Here is a 15162-nt window from a genome sequence, read left to right as displayed (position 1 = left end):
CTAAAAAAAAAAAAAAAAAAAAAAGGCCAGGTGCGGTGGCTCATGCCTGTAATCCCAGCACTTTGGGAGGCTGAGGCGGGCGGATCACAAGGTCAGGAGATCAAGACCATCCTGGCTAACACGGTAAAACCCCGTCTCTACTAAAAAAAATACAAAAAATTAGCCGGGCGTGGTGGCGGGCGCCTGTAGTCCCAGCTACTCGGGAGGCTGACGCAGGAGAATGGCGTGATCCCGGGAGGCGGAGCTTGCAGTGAGCTGAGATCGTTCCACTGCACTCCAGCCTCGGCAACAGAGCGAGACTCTGTCTCAAAAAAAAAAAAAAAAATTAGACCTGCCACGGTGGCTCGCGCCTGTAATCCCTGCACTTTGGGAGGTCGAGGCAGGTGGATCACCTGAGGTCAGGAGTTTGAGACCATCCTGGCCAACATGATGAAACCCTGTCTCTACTAAAAATACAAAAAATTAGCTGGGTGTGATGGTGAGCGCTTGTAATCTCAGTTACTTAGGAGGCTGAGGCAGAAGAATCACTTGAACCTGGGAGGCAGAGGTTGCAGTGAGCCGAGATCTCACCACTGCAATCCAGCCTGGGTAACAAGAGTGAAACTCCATCTCAAAAAAAAAAAAAAAATTAGCTCGGTGTGATGGTGTGCACCTGTAGTCCCTGGTACTCAGGAGCCTGAGGTGGGAAGATTGCTAGAGCCTGGGAGGGCAAGCTGCAGTGAGCCATGATTGAACCACTGCACTCCAGCCTGGGTAACAGAGGGAGACCATCTGGGGCCGGGGGAGGGGGGAAGGATAATGGTGATTCCTACCCTCCTGCCCCCAGGGTGGCTGTGGGGACAATGGAAGCCTTGTAGGCAAGGTGTGCCTAGGACAGGGCCTGGCAGGCCCAGGCGAGGCTCAGCATGAGGGTTGCTAGAGGTCCTGTTTAGCTCAGCAGCGGGCAGGGCTGGTGGGTTTCGTGCATCTCACCAGCAGGCTCTGCAGCACATTGAGCAGATCATTGAGGCCGGACAAGTCCCTCAGGTCCCGGAAGACAGCCACAAGCACGGTGGGCAGGATGGCACAGGAGCGGGTGAGGAGGACGCGGGCGAAGCGTGACCACCGCAGCCTGAGGAATCCCTGGGGTGGGGGTGAGCTCCTTGGTGGGGAGTAGACAGGACTGGGGATTCCAGAGGAGAGATCCTCTGTAGTCCCTCAACTGATTTATCCCTGGGGGCATGCTCTGTTTTTCCACTGTTGAATTGGGGGCAGCTCTGTCCCTAGGCAGCAAGAGGGGGTGGGTGGGGAGAAATGGAGGGCTCCCATCCCATAGCTGGCTGCTGAAGACTAAACAGTTTGGGGGAAAAGGCTTCTGTTAGTCCTGGGTCTGCAGCTTCCGGCAAGTCGCCTCATCTGTCGGGATCTCAGTTTTCTCATCTGTAAAATGGGGCTTATAGTGTCGCCCTCTGGGCTACGTGAAGGAAACAAAAGCTGGGTGGGGTCTGTAATCCCAGCACTCTGGGAAGCCAAGGCAGGAAGATCACTTGAGCCCAGGAGTTCAAGACCAGCCTAGGAAACATAGGAAGACCACATCTCTACAAATAACTTTAAAAATTAGCCCGGTGTGGTAGCATGAGCCTGTGGTCCCAGCGACTTGGGAGGCTGAGGATGAGGTTGCAGCGAGCTGTGATGGCACCATTGCACTTCAGCCTGAGCAACAGAGTGAAATCCTGTCTCAAAAAAGAAAGAAAGAAGTGCGGGGGGAGGGGGGCGGGGAGGGGGGAGAAAGAAAGAAAGAAAAGAAAAGGCCGGGAGCAGTGGCTCACGTCTGTAATCCCAGTACTTTGGGAAGCCGAGGCAGATGGATCATTTGAGGTCAGGAGTTCAAGACCAGCTTGGCCAACATGGTGAAACCCCGGCTCTACTAAAAATACAAAAATTAGCCGGGCGTGGTGGCGCATGCCTATAATCCCAGCTACGCGGGAGGCTGAGGCAGGAGAGCAGGAGAATGGCTTGAGCCTGGGAGGCAGAGGTTGCAGTGAGCCTAGATTGAGCCACTGCACTCCAGTCTGGGTGACAGAGTGAGATCCTATCTCAAAAAAAAAAAAAAAAGAAAAAGAAAAAAAGAAAAGGCCAGGCTCAGTGGCTCACACTTGTAATCCCAGCACTTTGGGAGGCCAAGGCGGGCGGATCACGAGGTCAAGGGCTTGAGACCAGCCTGGCCAACACAGTGAAACTCCGTCTCTACTAACAATACAAAAATTAGCCAGGCGTGGTGGCAAGTGCCTGAAATCCCAGCTACTAAGGAGGCTGAGGCAGGAGAAGCTTGAACCTGGGAGGGGGAGGTTGCAGTGAGCCGAGATCGCACCACTGCACTCCAGCCTGGGAGACAAGAGCGAGACTCCGTCTCAACAACAACAACAACGACAAAAAAAAAAAAAAAAGAAGGAAGAAAACAGAAAAGAAAGAAAAGAAAAAGGAACCACAAGGCCCGGCCCGGAGCCCTAGCCTCCAGTAGTGTGCCTGCTGGAGTGTCCAAAGTGTCCTTGGACCCCTTGCCCGCCCGGGACCGCCCCCTGCCCCACCTCCATCACGAACTGTCCCGCGTAGGTGCCCGTCATGGTGGAGCTCTGCCCGGCCGCCAGGAGACCTATGGCCCAGATGTAGAGGGCCGCGGGGCCGAACAGGCAGCCCAGAATCACGCCCTGCAGGGACGGAGTGTGGTCGGACCGGTGGCCCCGCCCTAGGCCCCGCCCCTCGGTGGGCGGGGCGGGCGTCTCTCTGGGCCTCGCCCTCCCCGCCCACCCTCGCTCACCCCCTGGTAAATGTCCACGGCCACGGTGGCGTTGTTCATGGGGAAGATCTTGGCGTAGTCGTGGAGGCTGCTGTTGGCACAGATGTTGAACTGCGGGTACCAGGGCAGTAGAAGGAAGATGTGAGGAGCACGCTTAGCCTTGGGAAACTGGACTGCCTAGCCTTGACCAGGGTTCCAAAACTGGTGGCCCAAGGCTGAATGTGGCCAGACATATTTTGTTTGACTAACAAAATAAGTCGGGTTTTGTTTTGTTTTGCTTTTATGTTTTGTAGCGATGGGGGTCTTGTCATGTTGCCCAGGCTGGTCTTGAACTCCCAAGCGAGCCACCTGCCTCAGCCTCCCAAAGTGCTGGGATTACAGGCATGAGCCACCGCGCCCGGTGGGTTTTTTTTTTTCTTTAATATGGATTTGTTGCCAACATTTAAAATTGAGAAGGCCTGGCATGAGAACCCAGTTTCCAGCTTCTTTTTGTTTGTTTTGTTTTTGTTTTTGTTTTTGTTTGAGACATAGCTTCGCTCTTGTTGCCCAGGCTGGAGTGCAATGGTGCAATCTCGGCTCACCGCAACCTCCGCCTCCTGGGTTCAAGCGATTCTCCTGCCTCAGCCTCCCCAAGTAGCTGGGATTACAGGCATGCGCCACCACCCCAGCTAAGTTTGTATTTTTTTTAGTAGAGACGGGGTTTCTCCATGTTGGTCAGGCTGGTCTTGAACTCCTGACCTCAGGTGATCCATCTGCCTCAGCCTCCCAAAGTGCTGGGATTGCAGGCATGAGCCACCGCCCCCGGCCTGTTTCCAGCTTCTTTTATGTTCGTAAGAGCTGGCATCAGCACAGAGACAGCTGGCTGCCATGCCCTCCTCACACTGTCCACTTCCCACAGCTCTGCGCCTGTCTGATCTTGAAGACAAGGGTTTGCAATCCCGATGTTGATCTCCCTCCTTGTACCAAGGAACAGAGTGAGACCCAGGGAGGAGTGTGACCTCCCAAGGTCACAGAGCAAGGCAGTGGCAGTGCCCAGGTCCTTGGAGGCCTGGCCACACCTTCTCCCACAGGGCTTAGCATTCAGGAAGCCCCCAACCCTGGCTGCAGTTGTTAGAGCCTCATGACTGAGATCCACTCAGAAGGGGAGGCAGACACAGGTCCCAGATCCCAGAGAGTCAGGGAGGAATCGCCTAGCTCCTTTTCCAGTATTAGCACAAATGTCACCTCTTCCAAGAGCCTTTCCTGACCACCTGGGCTAATGCAGACCCCACTCCCATACCCCCAACTATGCTTCTTCACCCCCTTTATTTCTTCCCACTCTGCACTACCCTTCGGGATTCATTCCTGTCTGCTCACCTCGCTCCCCATTTAAGCTGCAGAGAACTGGGTCTTTGTAGCATTGACTGCTGTATCCCCAGAGTCTAGGATGTGCTTGGTACATAACAAATGCTCAGCCGGGCATGGTGGCTCACACCTGTAATCCCAACACTTTGGGAGGCCAAGGCAGGCAGATCACAAGATCAGGAAATCGAGACCATCCAGGCTAACACGGCAAAACCCCGTCTCTACTAAAAGTACAAAACATCAGCTGGGCATGGTGGCGGGGGTCTGTAGTCTCAGCTACTTGAGAGGCTGAAGCAGGAGAATGGTGTGAACCCAGGAGGTGAAGCTTGCAGTGAGCCGAGATCGTGCCACTGCACTCCAGCCTGGGCAACAGTGCAAGGCTCTATCTCAAAAACAAACAAACAAACAAATGCTCGATGATTATTTGCTGAATGAATGATATCTGCCAACAGGGAAGATTATCAGGGCAGAGACTCAGAAGGGCTCAGCTGCATTGCCTAGGGTCCTCGGCAAGGCTTACAGGACATAAGTACGCGTGTGGCCTCAGGTGCAGGGGAAAGTGTGTCTCACCGCAGCCTGGTTGGTTTGCTGGTAGAAGGCCTGCCCAAAGACAGCCATGACAAAGAGGTTGATGATAAAGGAGACGGACAGGGCGATGGTGGCCTCAATCAGGAAGTACATGTTGGCTTCTCTGATGTCCACTCGGCGGGCTCGGTCTATCTCTCGAGACTACAAAAGTCAAAGGGAGAGGGAAGTGCCAAAGTCCCTCAGAGTCACCACAGTGTCCCCCACCCTCACACTTCTATGTTCTCCCCAAAGCCCAATACCTTTTCAAGTCCCCTGCGTGGCAGTTTGGGACAGGCTCAGGTCAGCCGACGGACTGCTACATCTCTGTTCTTGCCACAGCAGCCTGACCACTGCGAGCCACTTTGTGGGTGAAGCAAGGCTGGCCTTTGAGGTCCCTGGCTACCTCAGGTCCTGACACGCTCCTTCACTCACCTTTTTCCATCCTCAGACATGTCCGGCTTACTTTATTTTATTTTTTAGAGACAGGTCTTGTTCTGTCACCCAGGCTGGAGTGCCGTGGTGCAATGCATGGCTCACTGCAGCCTCCAAATCATGGGCCCAAGTGATCCTCCTGCCCCAGCCTCCTGAGTAGCTGGGACCACAGACACACATCACCACAACTAATTTTTTATTTTTATTTTTATTTATTTATTTATTTTTGAGACGGAGTCTCGCTCTGTCACCCAGGCTGGAGTGCAGTGGCCAGATCTCAGCTCACTGCAAGCTACGCCTCCCAGGTTTACGCCATTCTCCTGCCTCAGCCTCCCGAGTAGCTGGAACTACAGGCACCCGCCACCTCGCCTGGCTAGTTTTTTTTTGTATATTTTTAGTAGAAACGGGGTTTCACCGTGTTAGCCAGGATGGTCTCGATCTCCCGACCTCGTGATCCGCCTGTCTCGGCCTCCCAAAGTGCTGGGATTACAGGCTTGAGCCACCGCGCCCGGCCTAATTTTTTAATTTTCTGTAGAGACAGGGTCTTGCTGAAGCTAGTCTTGAACTCCTGGGCTCAAGCATTCTCCTGTCTTGGCCTCCTCGAGTGCTGAGATTACAGGTGTGAGCCACTGTTAGGCTGTTAGGGACCCAAGCCTTATTCATTTCTGCCCATGGCCTTTGCACTTGCTTTCCCTCTGCTTGTAATATCTTTTCCCTGATCTGCTTCCCCAACTTTCAGTCATTCTCTATCATATTTCTCTGTTTTGTTTACTTCAGAGTCCCTTTCACAATTATTATTATTATTTTTTTTTTTTGAGAGGGTCTCGCTGTGTCACTCAGGTTGAAGTGCAGTGGTGGGATCTCAGCTCACTGCAGCCTCGACCTCTGGGACTCAAGCCTCAACCTCCTGACTAACTAGGACTACAGGTGTGCACAACACCCAACTAATTTATTTTATTTATTTTTTATTTTATTTTATTTTATTTTTATTTATTTATTTTTTTTTTTTGAGACGGAGTCTCGCGCTGTCGCCCAGGCTGGAGTGCACTGGCCGGATCTCAGCTCACTGCAAGCTCCGCCTCCCGGCTTCACGCCATTCTCCGGCCTCAGCCTCCCGAGTAGCTGGGACTACAGGCGCTGCCACCTCGCCCGGCTATTTTTTGTATTTCTTAGTAGAGACGGGGTTTCACCGTGTTAGCCAGGATGGTCTCGATCTCCTGGCCTCGTGATCCGCCCATCTCGGCCTCCCAAAGTGCTGGGATTACAGGCTTGAGCCACCGCGCCCGGCCTATATTTTATTTTTTGTTAGTAGAGACAGGGTTTCACCATGTTGCCCAGGCTGGTCTCAAAACTCCTGGGCTCAAGCGATCCACCTGCTTCCCAAAGTGTTGGGATTACAGACGTCAGCCACCTCGCCCAGCTCTACAGTTCTTTTTCTCTTTTTTCTTTTCTTTCTTTCTTTCTTTTTTTTTTTTTTTGAGATGGGAGTCTAGCTCTGTCACTCAGGCTGGAGTGCAATGGCATGATCTCCCCTCACTGCAACTTCCGCCTACTGGCTTCAAGCAATTCTCCTGCCTCAGCCTCCCCAGTAGCTGGGATTACAGGCACGCGCCGCCACTCCCGGCTAATTTTTTATATTTTTAGTAGAGACAGGATTTCACCATGTTGGCCAGGCTGGTCTCAAACTCCTGACCTCGTGATCCGCCCGCCTCGGCCTCCCGAAGTGCTGGGATTACAGGCGTGAACCACCGCGCCCGGCCTATAATTCTTTCCTTTGTTTGTTACTTGGCTTGTTGTCCGTCTACCCTACTAGCACGGAAACTCTAGAAGGGCAGGGGCCTTGACTGTCTGTTCCTCCCAGCGCACAGTAGACACTTTTTTTTTTTTTTTTTTTTGAGACAGTCTCGCTCTGTCGCCAGGTTGGAGAGGTGCAGTGGCGGTGCAGTGGCGCGATCTCGGCTCATCGCAACCTCTGCCTCCCGGTTCAAGCGATTCTCCTGCCTCAGCCGGAGTCGCTGGGACTACAGGCGCGCGCCACCACGCCTAGCTAGTTTTTGTATTTTTAGTAGAGACGGGGTTTCGCCATGTTGGCCAGGATGGTCTCGATCTCTTGACCTCGTGATCCGCCCGCCTCGGCCTCCCAAAGTGCTGGGATTACAGGCGTGAGACACCGCGTCCCGCCTGACCCTCAATTATTACAGGCTCCGAAAATCCTGACGGAAGGAAGGGGAGGGGCTCCAGGCTTGGAGGCGGGGCCAGCATGGCTCCCACTGAGTGGGGGTCTCCTTTGCCCTCCCCGCTGCTCACCTTGACCAGGGCCGAGTGCAGGTAGATGTTGTGGGGCATGATGATGGCGCCAACAATGCCCACCGCCTGCAGCAGCTCGGGGTGGCCGCAGCCCGGGCACGAGGGCAGGAGCAGGCCCCGAAGAAGCGCTCCCTGGTCAGGACGCGCCACCACATACTGCAGGGAGGAGCCTGGTCAGGACAAGCCCCGCCCCTCGCAACCACGCCGCGGTCATCATTTCTCAGCCTCCATCCCACCCCACCCCCACGCAGTTAGCGGCCAGAGGGAAGGGAGAGGAATAATCTTGGGGGGTCCGCAGGGGGGTTGCAGCACTGGCTTCCTACCTCATAGCCAAAGGTCAAGGCCATAATGGTTATAAGGAGTCCAAAAAAAGCTTCCAGCTTCCGCAACCCTACAGAGCAGAACAAACCAAACAAACCAACGAAAAAAATCTGTAACATCAACAATTCGTAATGGCTAATACTATGAGCGCTTTCAGGCACAGTGCCAAGTGCTTAACATTTGTTACCTCAGTCAGTCTTCACAACCACCCTCTGATGTCTGTGCTATTATTTCCCCACGTTACAGGTGAAGAAAGGGATGTCCAAGTAACTTGCTAGAGGCCACCCAGGGAGAGTGAGGGAGCTCAGGTGCGCTCAGGCAGTTCGATGTCAGAGCCCTTCTCCCAGTAGAGCACCCTCACCACCACCACTCCCCTATGAGATGGGGTGTGCACCCACCATAGTTATCGAGGAAGAGGAAGAAGAAGGTGTCCACGATGGTGATGAGGACGCCACCCCAGAGTGGGATTCTGAAACCAGAGTGACCCGGGTCAGCCCAGCCTGGTCCAGGGGTCTGTAACTCCTAGGTAGCCTCAGGGCTGGAGACAGGAATCTGGCCTCCTGGGAGCAGGACCCTAAGTGCCCCCAGACAGCTAGGGCAAGGGGAGTGGGAGTGTGGCATAGAACAGTTGAGGCTGGGCAGAGCTAGAGGAGAGACCTGGCACCCGGCGCAGCAGGGAGTTTGGGGCTGCAATCCCAAAGTCCTGCATGACTCACATCTGTGTTACTTTAGACAAATCACTTTACATTTCTGGAAAATAGGGCAGCAGCCCTGCTTCAGAGGGGAGAGCAGGATAAAATAAACTCTGGGAGGGACTCATTGAGGGGAGGGGACGGGAAGTAGCAGCAGCTGTTCTCGGCCTGGCCTCAAGAGTTGGGGTACACTGGGGCGGTACCGTCCAGCTGAGAGCAGATTGAATGCAATGGCTGTGCCGATGACTTCCTGCATGTCGGAGCCCACAATGGCTAGTTCGATGGTCAGCCAGAGGAGTGTGCGGGGCACCTATGGGGAGGAGATAATCCTGCATTAGGGGTGGGCTGGTTATTTGTCTGTTGTCTCAGACTACATTTACAAGACAGTCTTGCCAATTGGCTTCCTATATTATGTAGGAAGAGCTTACAGGAGATGGAAAGGCAGAGATAAACTTTTTTTTTTTTTTTTTTTGAGATGGAATTTCGCTCTTGTTGCCCAGCCTGGAGTGCAATGGCACAATCTCAGCTCACCACACTCTCCCCCTCTCAGGTTCAAGCGATTCTCCTGCCTCAGCCTCCTGAGTAGCTGGGATTACAGGCATGCACCACCATGCCCGGCTAGTTTTGTATAGTAGAGACGAGATTTCTCCATGTTGGTCAGGCTGGTCTCGAACTCCCGACCTCAGGTGATCCACCCGCCTCAGCCTCCCAAAGTGCTGGGATTACAGGCGTGAGCCACCTTCCCTGGCTGAGATAAACCACTTTTTCCCCTGCTTCTTGTGGTATTTCTGGCAGTGGCACCAGGCAACCTGGGCTCTGGCAACACTAGTGGCCATTTCATCAATGTCAATAATGTTTCCAGGAGCTCAGCAGCAAAGGATGGCTCTGGGGCTTGTGCCAGGGGTGTAGCAGCTTTCTGATCTTTGGGTAACACCCTCTTCCCTTGCCCCCCAAGCCCTCCCAAACCTTTCAATCCCTGCATTCAATACCTTTGAAATGTCTAGTGCTATAATTTCTGTTTTCCAAACTGGACACTCACAACAGCCAAGTCCCCAGGGTCCACCCCAGCCAATGACCATTCCTGAGCTGATGCCTCCCATTTTTTGTCTTGGGCAAGTCACTTTCCCAAATTTTAATTGCCCCTTCTATGAAATGGCATGCCTCTCATGTCCCTCTAGACTGTGTGCTATCAGTTTGAGCCTCAGTTTTTTCATCTATCAAATGGAATTGGGGCTGGGTGCGGTGGCTCATGCCTGTAATCCCAGCACTTTGGGAGACTGAGGTGGGTGGATCATCTGAGGTCAGGAGTTTGAGACCAGCCTGGCCAACATGGTGAAACCCTGTTTCTACTAAAATTACAAAAATTAGCTGATCATGGTGGTGGGTGCCTGTAATCCCAGCTACTCGAGAGGCTGAGGCAGGAGAATTGCTTGAACCTGGGAGGTAGAGGTTGCAGTGAGTGGAGATCCCATCACTGCACTCCTGACTGGGCGACGGAGCAAGACTCCAACTGAAAAACAAACAAACAACAACAACAACAAAAAACAAATAGACTTGGGACGCCCCATGTGAGATGATGTGCTTATTTGATCGTGGAAGCTGGAAATGGCTGTTTGGGGTTTGGGGCCAGAGGTTCTCCCTGTCCAGGCCCGCCAAGCTCACCTTAGGGTAGTAGAGATGGCAGACTTCACCCAAGTCCTTGCCTGTCACCACGCCCAGACGTGCAGCCAGTCGCTGGCAGAGCAAGCCCAACAACGTGGCCCAGAGCAGCACCCAGAGAAGCTGTGAGGAGGCAGGGAGAGGCCTTCAACCAGAGTGGCCAGCCGCAGAAAGCCCCTGAGTTCGTGGTACCCTCCAACCAAGGACACTCCTTAGGGAGGGGGTGGGAGAGATGGAGTCCCGTCCTGGCAGAGTGCTGGTAGTTCACGCCTGTAATCCCAGCACTTTAAAAGGCTAAGGTGGGAGGATTGCTTTGAGTCCAGGAGTTCAAGACCAGCCTGAGCAACATAGTGAGACCCCCATCTCTAAATAAATAAATAAATTACGCCAGGCGAGGTGACTCACACCTGTAATCCCAGCACTTTGGGAGATGGGTGGATCACTTGAGGTCAGGAGTTCAAGACCAGTCTGGCCCACATAGTGAAACCCCGTCTCTACTAAAAATACAAAAATTAGCCAGGCGTGGTGGCGGGCACTACTTGGGAGCTTGAGGCAGGAGAATCACTTGAACCCGGGAGGCAGAGGTTGCAGTGAGCCAAGATTGTGCCACTGTACTCCAGCCTGGGCGACAGAGTGAGACTCCATCTCAAAAAAATAAAATTAAATAAGTAAATAGTTTTTTTTTTTTTTAAAAGAGAGGTGCCCAGTCCCCTACCCCCCACACAAATGTCCCACCTTCTGGCAGGGTTGCCCTGGGGACCCTTTTCGGACCCATTTGAACTTAACACCAGCTCCCAGGCCACACTGGAGAAATATGGCCAGCAGGGGCCTTCAACACTTAGCCTGGTCACCTCCCTCTCGAACGTGTCCCCACTCAGGTCCCGACTTAGTTACTTTGAATCCCGCCACGGCGCCAGCCTGAAGATCTGACTCGATGTTTCCTGGGTCCAGGAAAGCAATGCTCATGAGGAAACCAGGCCCCGTGAAGGCCCATAGCTTCCGCAGGCTGAAGGTGCCCTGTGGGGGGTGGGAGGAGTAGAGTGAGGGGGTCCTGGGTATAGGGATGGTGGCAGTTCACCTTGGCCATCCCCTAGAGGAGCCCCAACAGGCTCGTCAGCCCAGCCCTGCCCTCCATGGCCCGTTCCTGGGTCTGCCACCCAGGGGATGGGGAGGGCATGGGTGGAGGAAGCAGCATGCTCTGATGAGTCACAGAGGATCTGCTTTCTGGATCTGCTAAGCTCAGCAACCGGCTTGCACCTGAACTGCCTGCCCCTCTCAAGCCCTGACTTGTCAGGTCCTCAGAGACCCCACAGGGGGCTGTCTAAGGGGGTGAGGGGGCCAAGCCTCCCTGACCCAGCTCCTCCCTCCCCAGCCCCTTTTCCGACCACAGGGCCTCCTCTCTGTGGTCCACTGAGGTTATGATCCCCCACCCTGTTCCAGGGCATGGCCTATCGGCTTAGAAATCTGCTAAAGATATTGGAGGCTGGGAGCAGTGGTTAGCGCCTATAATCCCAGCACTTTGGAAGGCCGAGGTGGGCGGATTATTTGAACTCAGGAGTTTGAGACCAGCCTGGCCAACATGGTGAAAACCTGTCTCTACTAAAAATACAAAAATTAGCCTGGCATGGTGGTGCATGCCTGTAATCCCAGCTACTTGGGAGGCTGAGGCAGGAGAATCGCTTAAACTCAGGAGGCGGAGGTTGCAGTGAGCTGAGAGCATGCCATTGCACCGCAGCCTGGGCTACAGAGCAAGACTCCATCTCCAAAAAAAGAGAAGATACTGGAAATGCAGGTGACAACATCCTAGATGCTAGATGCCAGCCTGCAGCCTCCTTCACTTCTCCCTATGCCCTTTCCTAAATGCTAAAACATGTCCTTAAGGCTCCAATCCCAATTCCCCCCAGGCCTCTTTTCCTTCATAGGAAAGCTGAGATTAATTGAGAAATTTTAGACAAATACTGAAGCACCCCAGCTAAGCCCTGGGGACGGAAGCAGGAAGGGGCAGTTGCCACTGTCCACCACTGCTGCTCAGACCTGGAAGGGACTTGTCACCCATGATTATAAGGAGACCCTATTCTCCAGCCCATGGGATCCCATAGGATCCTGTCAATCTTGCAAGCCCCCAGGAAGTTTCTAGCATCCCACCGGCTTTGTGTCTGGGATGGGGATCTTCTCACTCAGGTAGGTCTCTCTGGGAGGTGCTTGCTGTGGCCCTGGGCTGGTCGGGCTGGAGATGGAGCCATAGCTGGACCTGCTCAGCCTTTGGGGACCCTTGTCACCTGTTGGGGCACATGAAGCATGGTGAGTGTCCTGCCTCTTTCTGGTGGCCCAGAGTTAAACCCACCTGTTCCCTTGCTTCCTCCTCCCGGAAAAGTGGAGAAACTAAGGTCCCTGGCCTCCATCTTGGGTCTATCACCTCCACCTCTCAACCAAACATTCCAGATGTGTGGGACGTGGCAGCTTCAGAATTACTGTCCTTTCATGTGAGGACAGATGCCCAGAGGCAGATCTCCTGCCACAGACAATGCAGAGAGACCCTAGGCTCGAAGAAGGGCAAGCTCAGGCCACATGTCTGCCCCTTGGCCGGACCCCTCACTTTCTCCGGCAGCCCGGAAAGCTCCAGGGGCTTTGATCCACAGACTTCAGATAAAGGAAAAGTAGACCCCTTAGGGGTGTGAAGGACCCCAGCCCAGTGAGATTGAGTCTGATGTCCAGAACTGTGTTCTAGACCAGGACTCTCACGGGAGACCAGAGGCTTCCATGGGGGACCAAGGGCTTTCTTGCTTCCTTAAGTCTCCACCAGCCTAGTGACCTCCTCCACTCCACCCCCAAATCAGGCTCTGTTCCTAGGGGCCACTACTCACCTGTCATTGGAATGCCGAATTCAGGTATTCTGGGAGTGTGAGCAGTGCTCTGGGCAGCTCCTCAGCTTGCACCCCGTCTCTGGGCACTGGTGCAAGCGAGTGTGCGAGCCCACGCCCTGTTACCCATCCGTAGCTGAGCGCCCTGCCTCTTACATCAACATTCGTTTCGCATCGGCCAATTCACACATACACATAACATGGGGCGTTGTGAAACATTTTCCAAAGGCAGAAGTGGCCAGCCCTGGCGGAAGGGTCTGGTTACCCATGGAGTGGACCTTTGTTCCCCTCCCAGCCTGCCCTGTGCCCCACAATACATCTGTTTCCCTTCCAGGCACCCTGTGTTCTGTGCCTCCCAAGTTAGCTCTGATTTCAGATGCTTCTTGCCCCTTGTGTGTTCATGGCAATACCCCATGACCACAACCCCCTCTGCCACACACACACACACACACACACACACATATGCACACACACATACACACAGAGTCAGATCTTTCTTCTCTTCGATCTGGAGTTTCAAGGTTCGTTGGCCTAATGCGAGTCTTCATGTCCTCAAAGGCCTCAGTTTCCCTTTGAGGGCCTCAGAGGAAAGGCACTGCAGAAGGGACATGAATTAAAGATTCAGGCCTAGGATGTCCCCAGAAGATAGGGCACTGGGATCTGGTCCTGGTTCAACCACTGATTCACTCGAGATTGTCACCAGATCATGTCCCCTCTCAGAGTTGTTTATTCTATTCTGCGCCCTTCCCTTTTTTTTTTTTTTTTTTGATTTTTTAAGAGACAAGGTCTCGCTCTGTCACCCAGGCTAGAGTGAAGTGTGAAGTGCAGTGGTGTCATCATAGTTCACTGCAGCCTCAAACTCTTTTTTTTTTTTTTTTTTTTTGAGACAGAGTCTCGCTCTGTTGCCCAGGCTGGAGCGCAGTGACACAATCTCGACTCACTAAAAGCTCTACCTGCCGAGTTCACACCATTCTCCTGCCTCAGCCTCCCGAGTAGCTGGGACTACAGGCAACCACCACCACACCCGGCTGATTTTTTGTATTATTAATAGAGACGGGGTTTCACCATGATAGGCAGGATGGTCTCAATCTCCTGACCTCATGATCCACCCACCTTGGCCTCCCAAAGTGCTGGAATTACAGGTGTGAGCTACCATGCTGGCCTTTTTTTTTTTTTTTTTTTTCGAGAGAGAGTCTCACTCTATCGCCCAGACTGGAGTGCAGTGGCATAATGTCAGCTCAGTGCAACCTCTGCCCTCCATGTTTTTTTTTTTTTTTTTTTGAGACTGAGTCTGGCTCTGTCGCCCAGGCTGGAGTGCAGTGGCCGGATCTCAGCTCACTGCAAGCTCTGCCTCCCGGGTTTACGCCATTCTCCTGCCTCAGCCTCCCGAGTAGCTGGGACCACAGGCGCCCGCCACCTCGCCCGGCTAGTTTTTTGTATTTTTTAGTAGAGATGGGGTTTCACCGTGTTAGCCAGGATGGTCTCGATCTCCTGACCCCGTGATCCGCCCGTCTCGGCCTCCCAAAGTGCTGGGATTACAGGCTTGAGCCACCGCGCCCGGCCTGCCCTCCATGTTTAAGCAATTCTCCTGCCTCAGCCTCCTGAATAGCTGGGACTACAGGCATGTGCCACCATACCCGGCTACTTTTTGTATGTATGTATCTATTTATTTATTTATTTCGAGAAGGAGTCTTACTCTGTCACCCAGGCTGGAGTGCAATGGCGCAACCTTGGCTCACCGCAACCTCTGCCTCTTGGCTTCAAGCAATTCTCCTGCCTCAGCCTCCTGAGTAGCTGGGGTTACAGGCACCAGCCAACCACACCCAGCCAATTTTTGTATTTTTTAGTAGAGACGGGCTACTAAAGAGACCATGTTGGCCAGGCTGGTCTCAAACTCCTGACCCCATGATCCGCCCACCTCAGCCTTCCAAAGTGCTGGGATTACAGGCGTGAGCTACGGCCCAGCCTTTCTTTTCTTTTCTTTTCTTTTTTTTTTTTTTGAGATAGAGTCTCACTCTGTCATCCAGTCTGGAGTGCAGTGGCATGATAATGGCTCATGGTAGCCTTGAACTCCCAGGCTCAGCCTCCCGAGTAGCTGGAACCACAGGTGCATGCCACCAAGCCTTGCTAATTTTTGTATTTTTTGTAGAGGCAGGTTTTTGCCATGTTGCCTACGCTGGTCTCGAACTCCTGGGCTCAAGTG

General features: G+C 53.4%; 1 protein-coding gene across 2 annotated transcripts in view; it reads right to left on the bottom strand.

The window, feature by feature from the left end:
* Window positions 1-13567, bottom strand: part of SLC11A1 (solute carrier family 11 member 1) — a 16743-nt gene extending 3176 nt beyond the window's left edge. The window contains exons 1-12 of one of the 2 annotated variants that reach the window (XM_025405380.1): window positions 12963-13567; window positions 12244-12377; window positions 10993-11115; window positions 10102-10221; window positions 8643-8749; window positions 8146-8216; window positions 7750-7817; window positions 7427-7582; window positions 4691-4849; window positions 2798-2887; window positions 2568-2687; window positions 973-1122 (exon numbers count right to left, since the gene is read on the bottom strand). In XM_025405380.1, coding sequence (XP_025261165.1) covers window positions 973-1122; window positions 2568-2687; window positions 2798-2887; window positions 4691-4849; window positions 7427-7582; window positions 7750-7817; window positions 8146-8216; window positions 8643-8749; window positions 10102-10221; window positions 10993-11115; window positions 12244-12377; window positions 12963-12969 — 1305 coding nt within the window. In that variant the 5' untranslated portion in view covers window positions 12970-13567. The remainder of the gene's footprint in view (window positions 1-972; window positions 1123-2567; window positions 2688-2797; window positions 2888-4690; window positions 4850-7426; window positions 7583-7749; window positions 7818-8145; window positions 8217-8642; window positions 8750-10101; window positions 10222-10992; window positions 11116-12243; window positions 12378-12962) is intronic. The other variant, XM_025405381.1, reaches the window with a different exon arrangement.
* Window positions 13568-15162: the final 1595 nt, after the last annotated feature.

The sequence above is a fragment of the Theropithecus gelada genome, chromosome 12 (assembly GCF_003255815.1).
Source record: "Theropithecus gelada isolate Dixy chromosome 12, Tgel_1.0, whole genome shotgun sequence".
Taxonomy (NCBI): Eukaryota; Metazoa; Chordata; class Mammalia; order Primates; family Cercopithecidae; genus Theropithecus; species Theropithecus gelada.
Note: the sequence above shows the minus strand (reverse complement) of the source record. Positions and strands in the feature narration are given on the sequence as shown.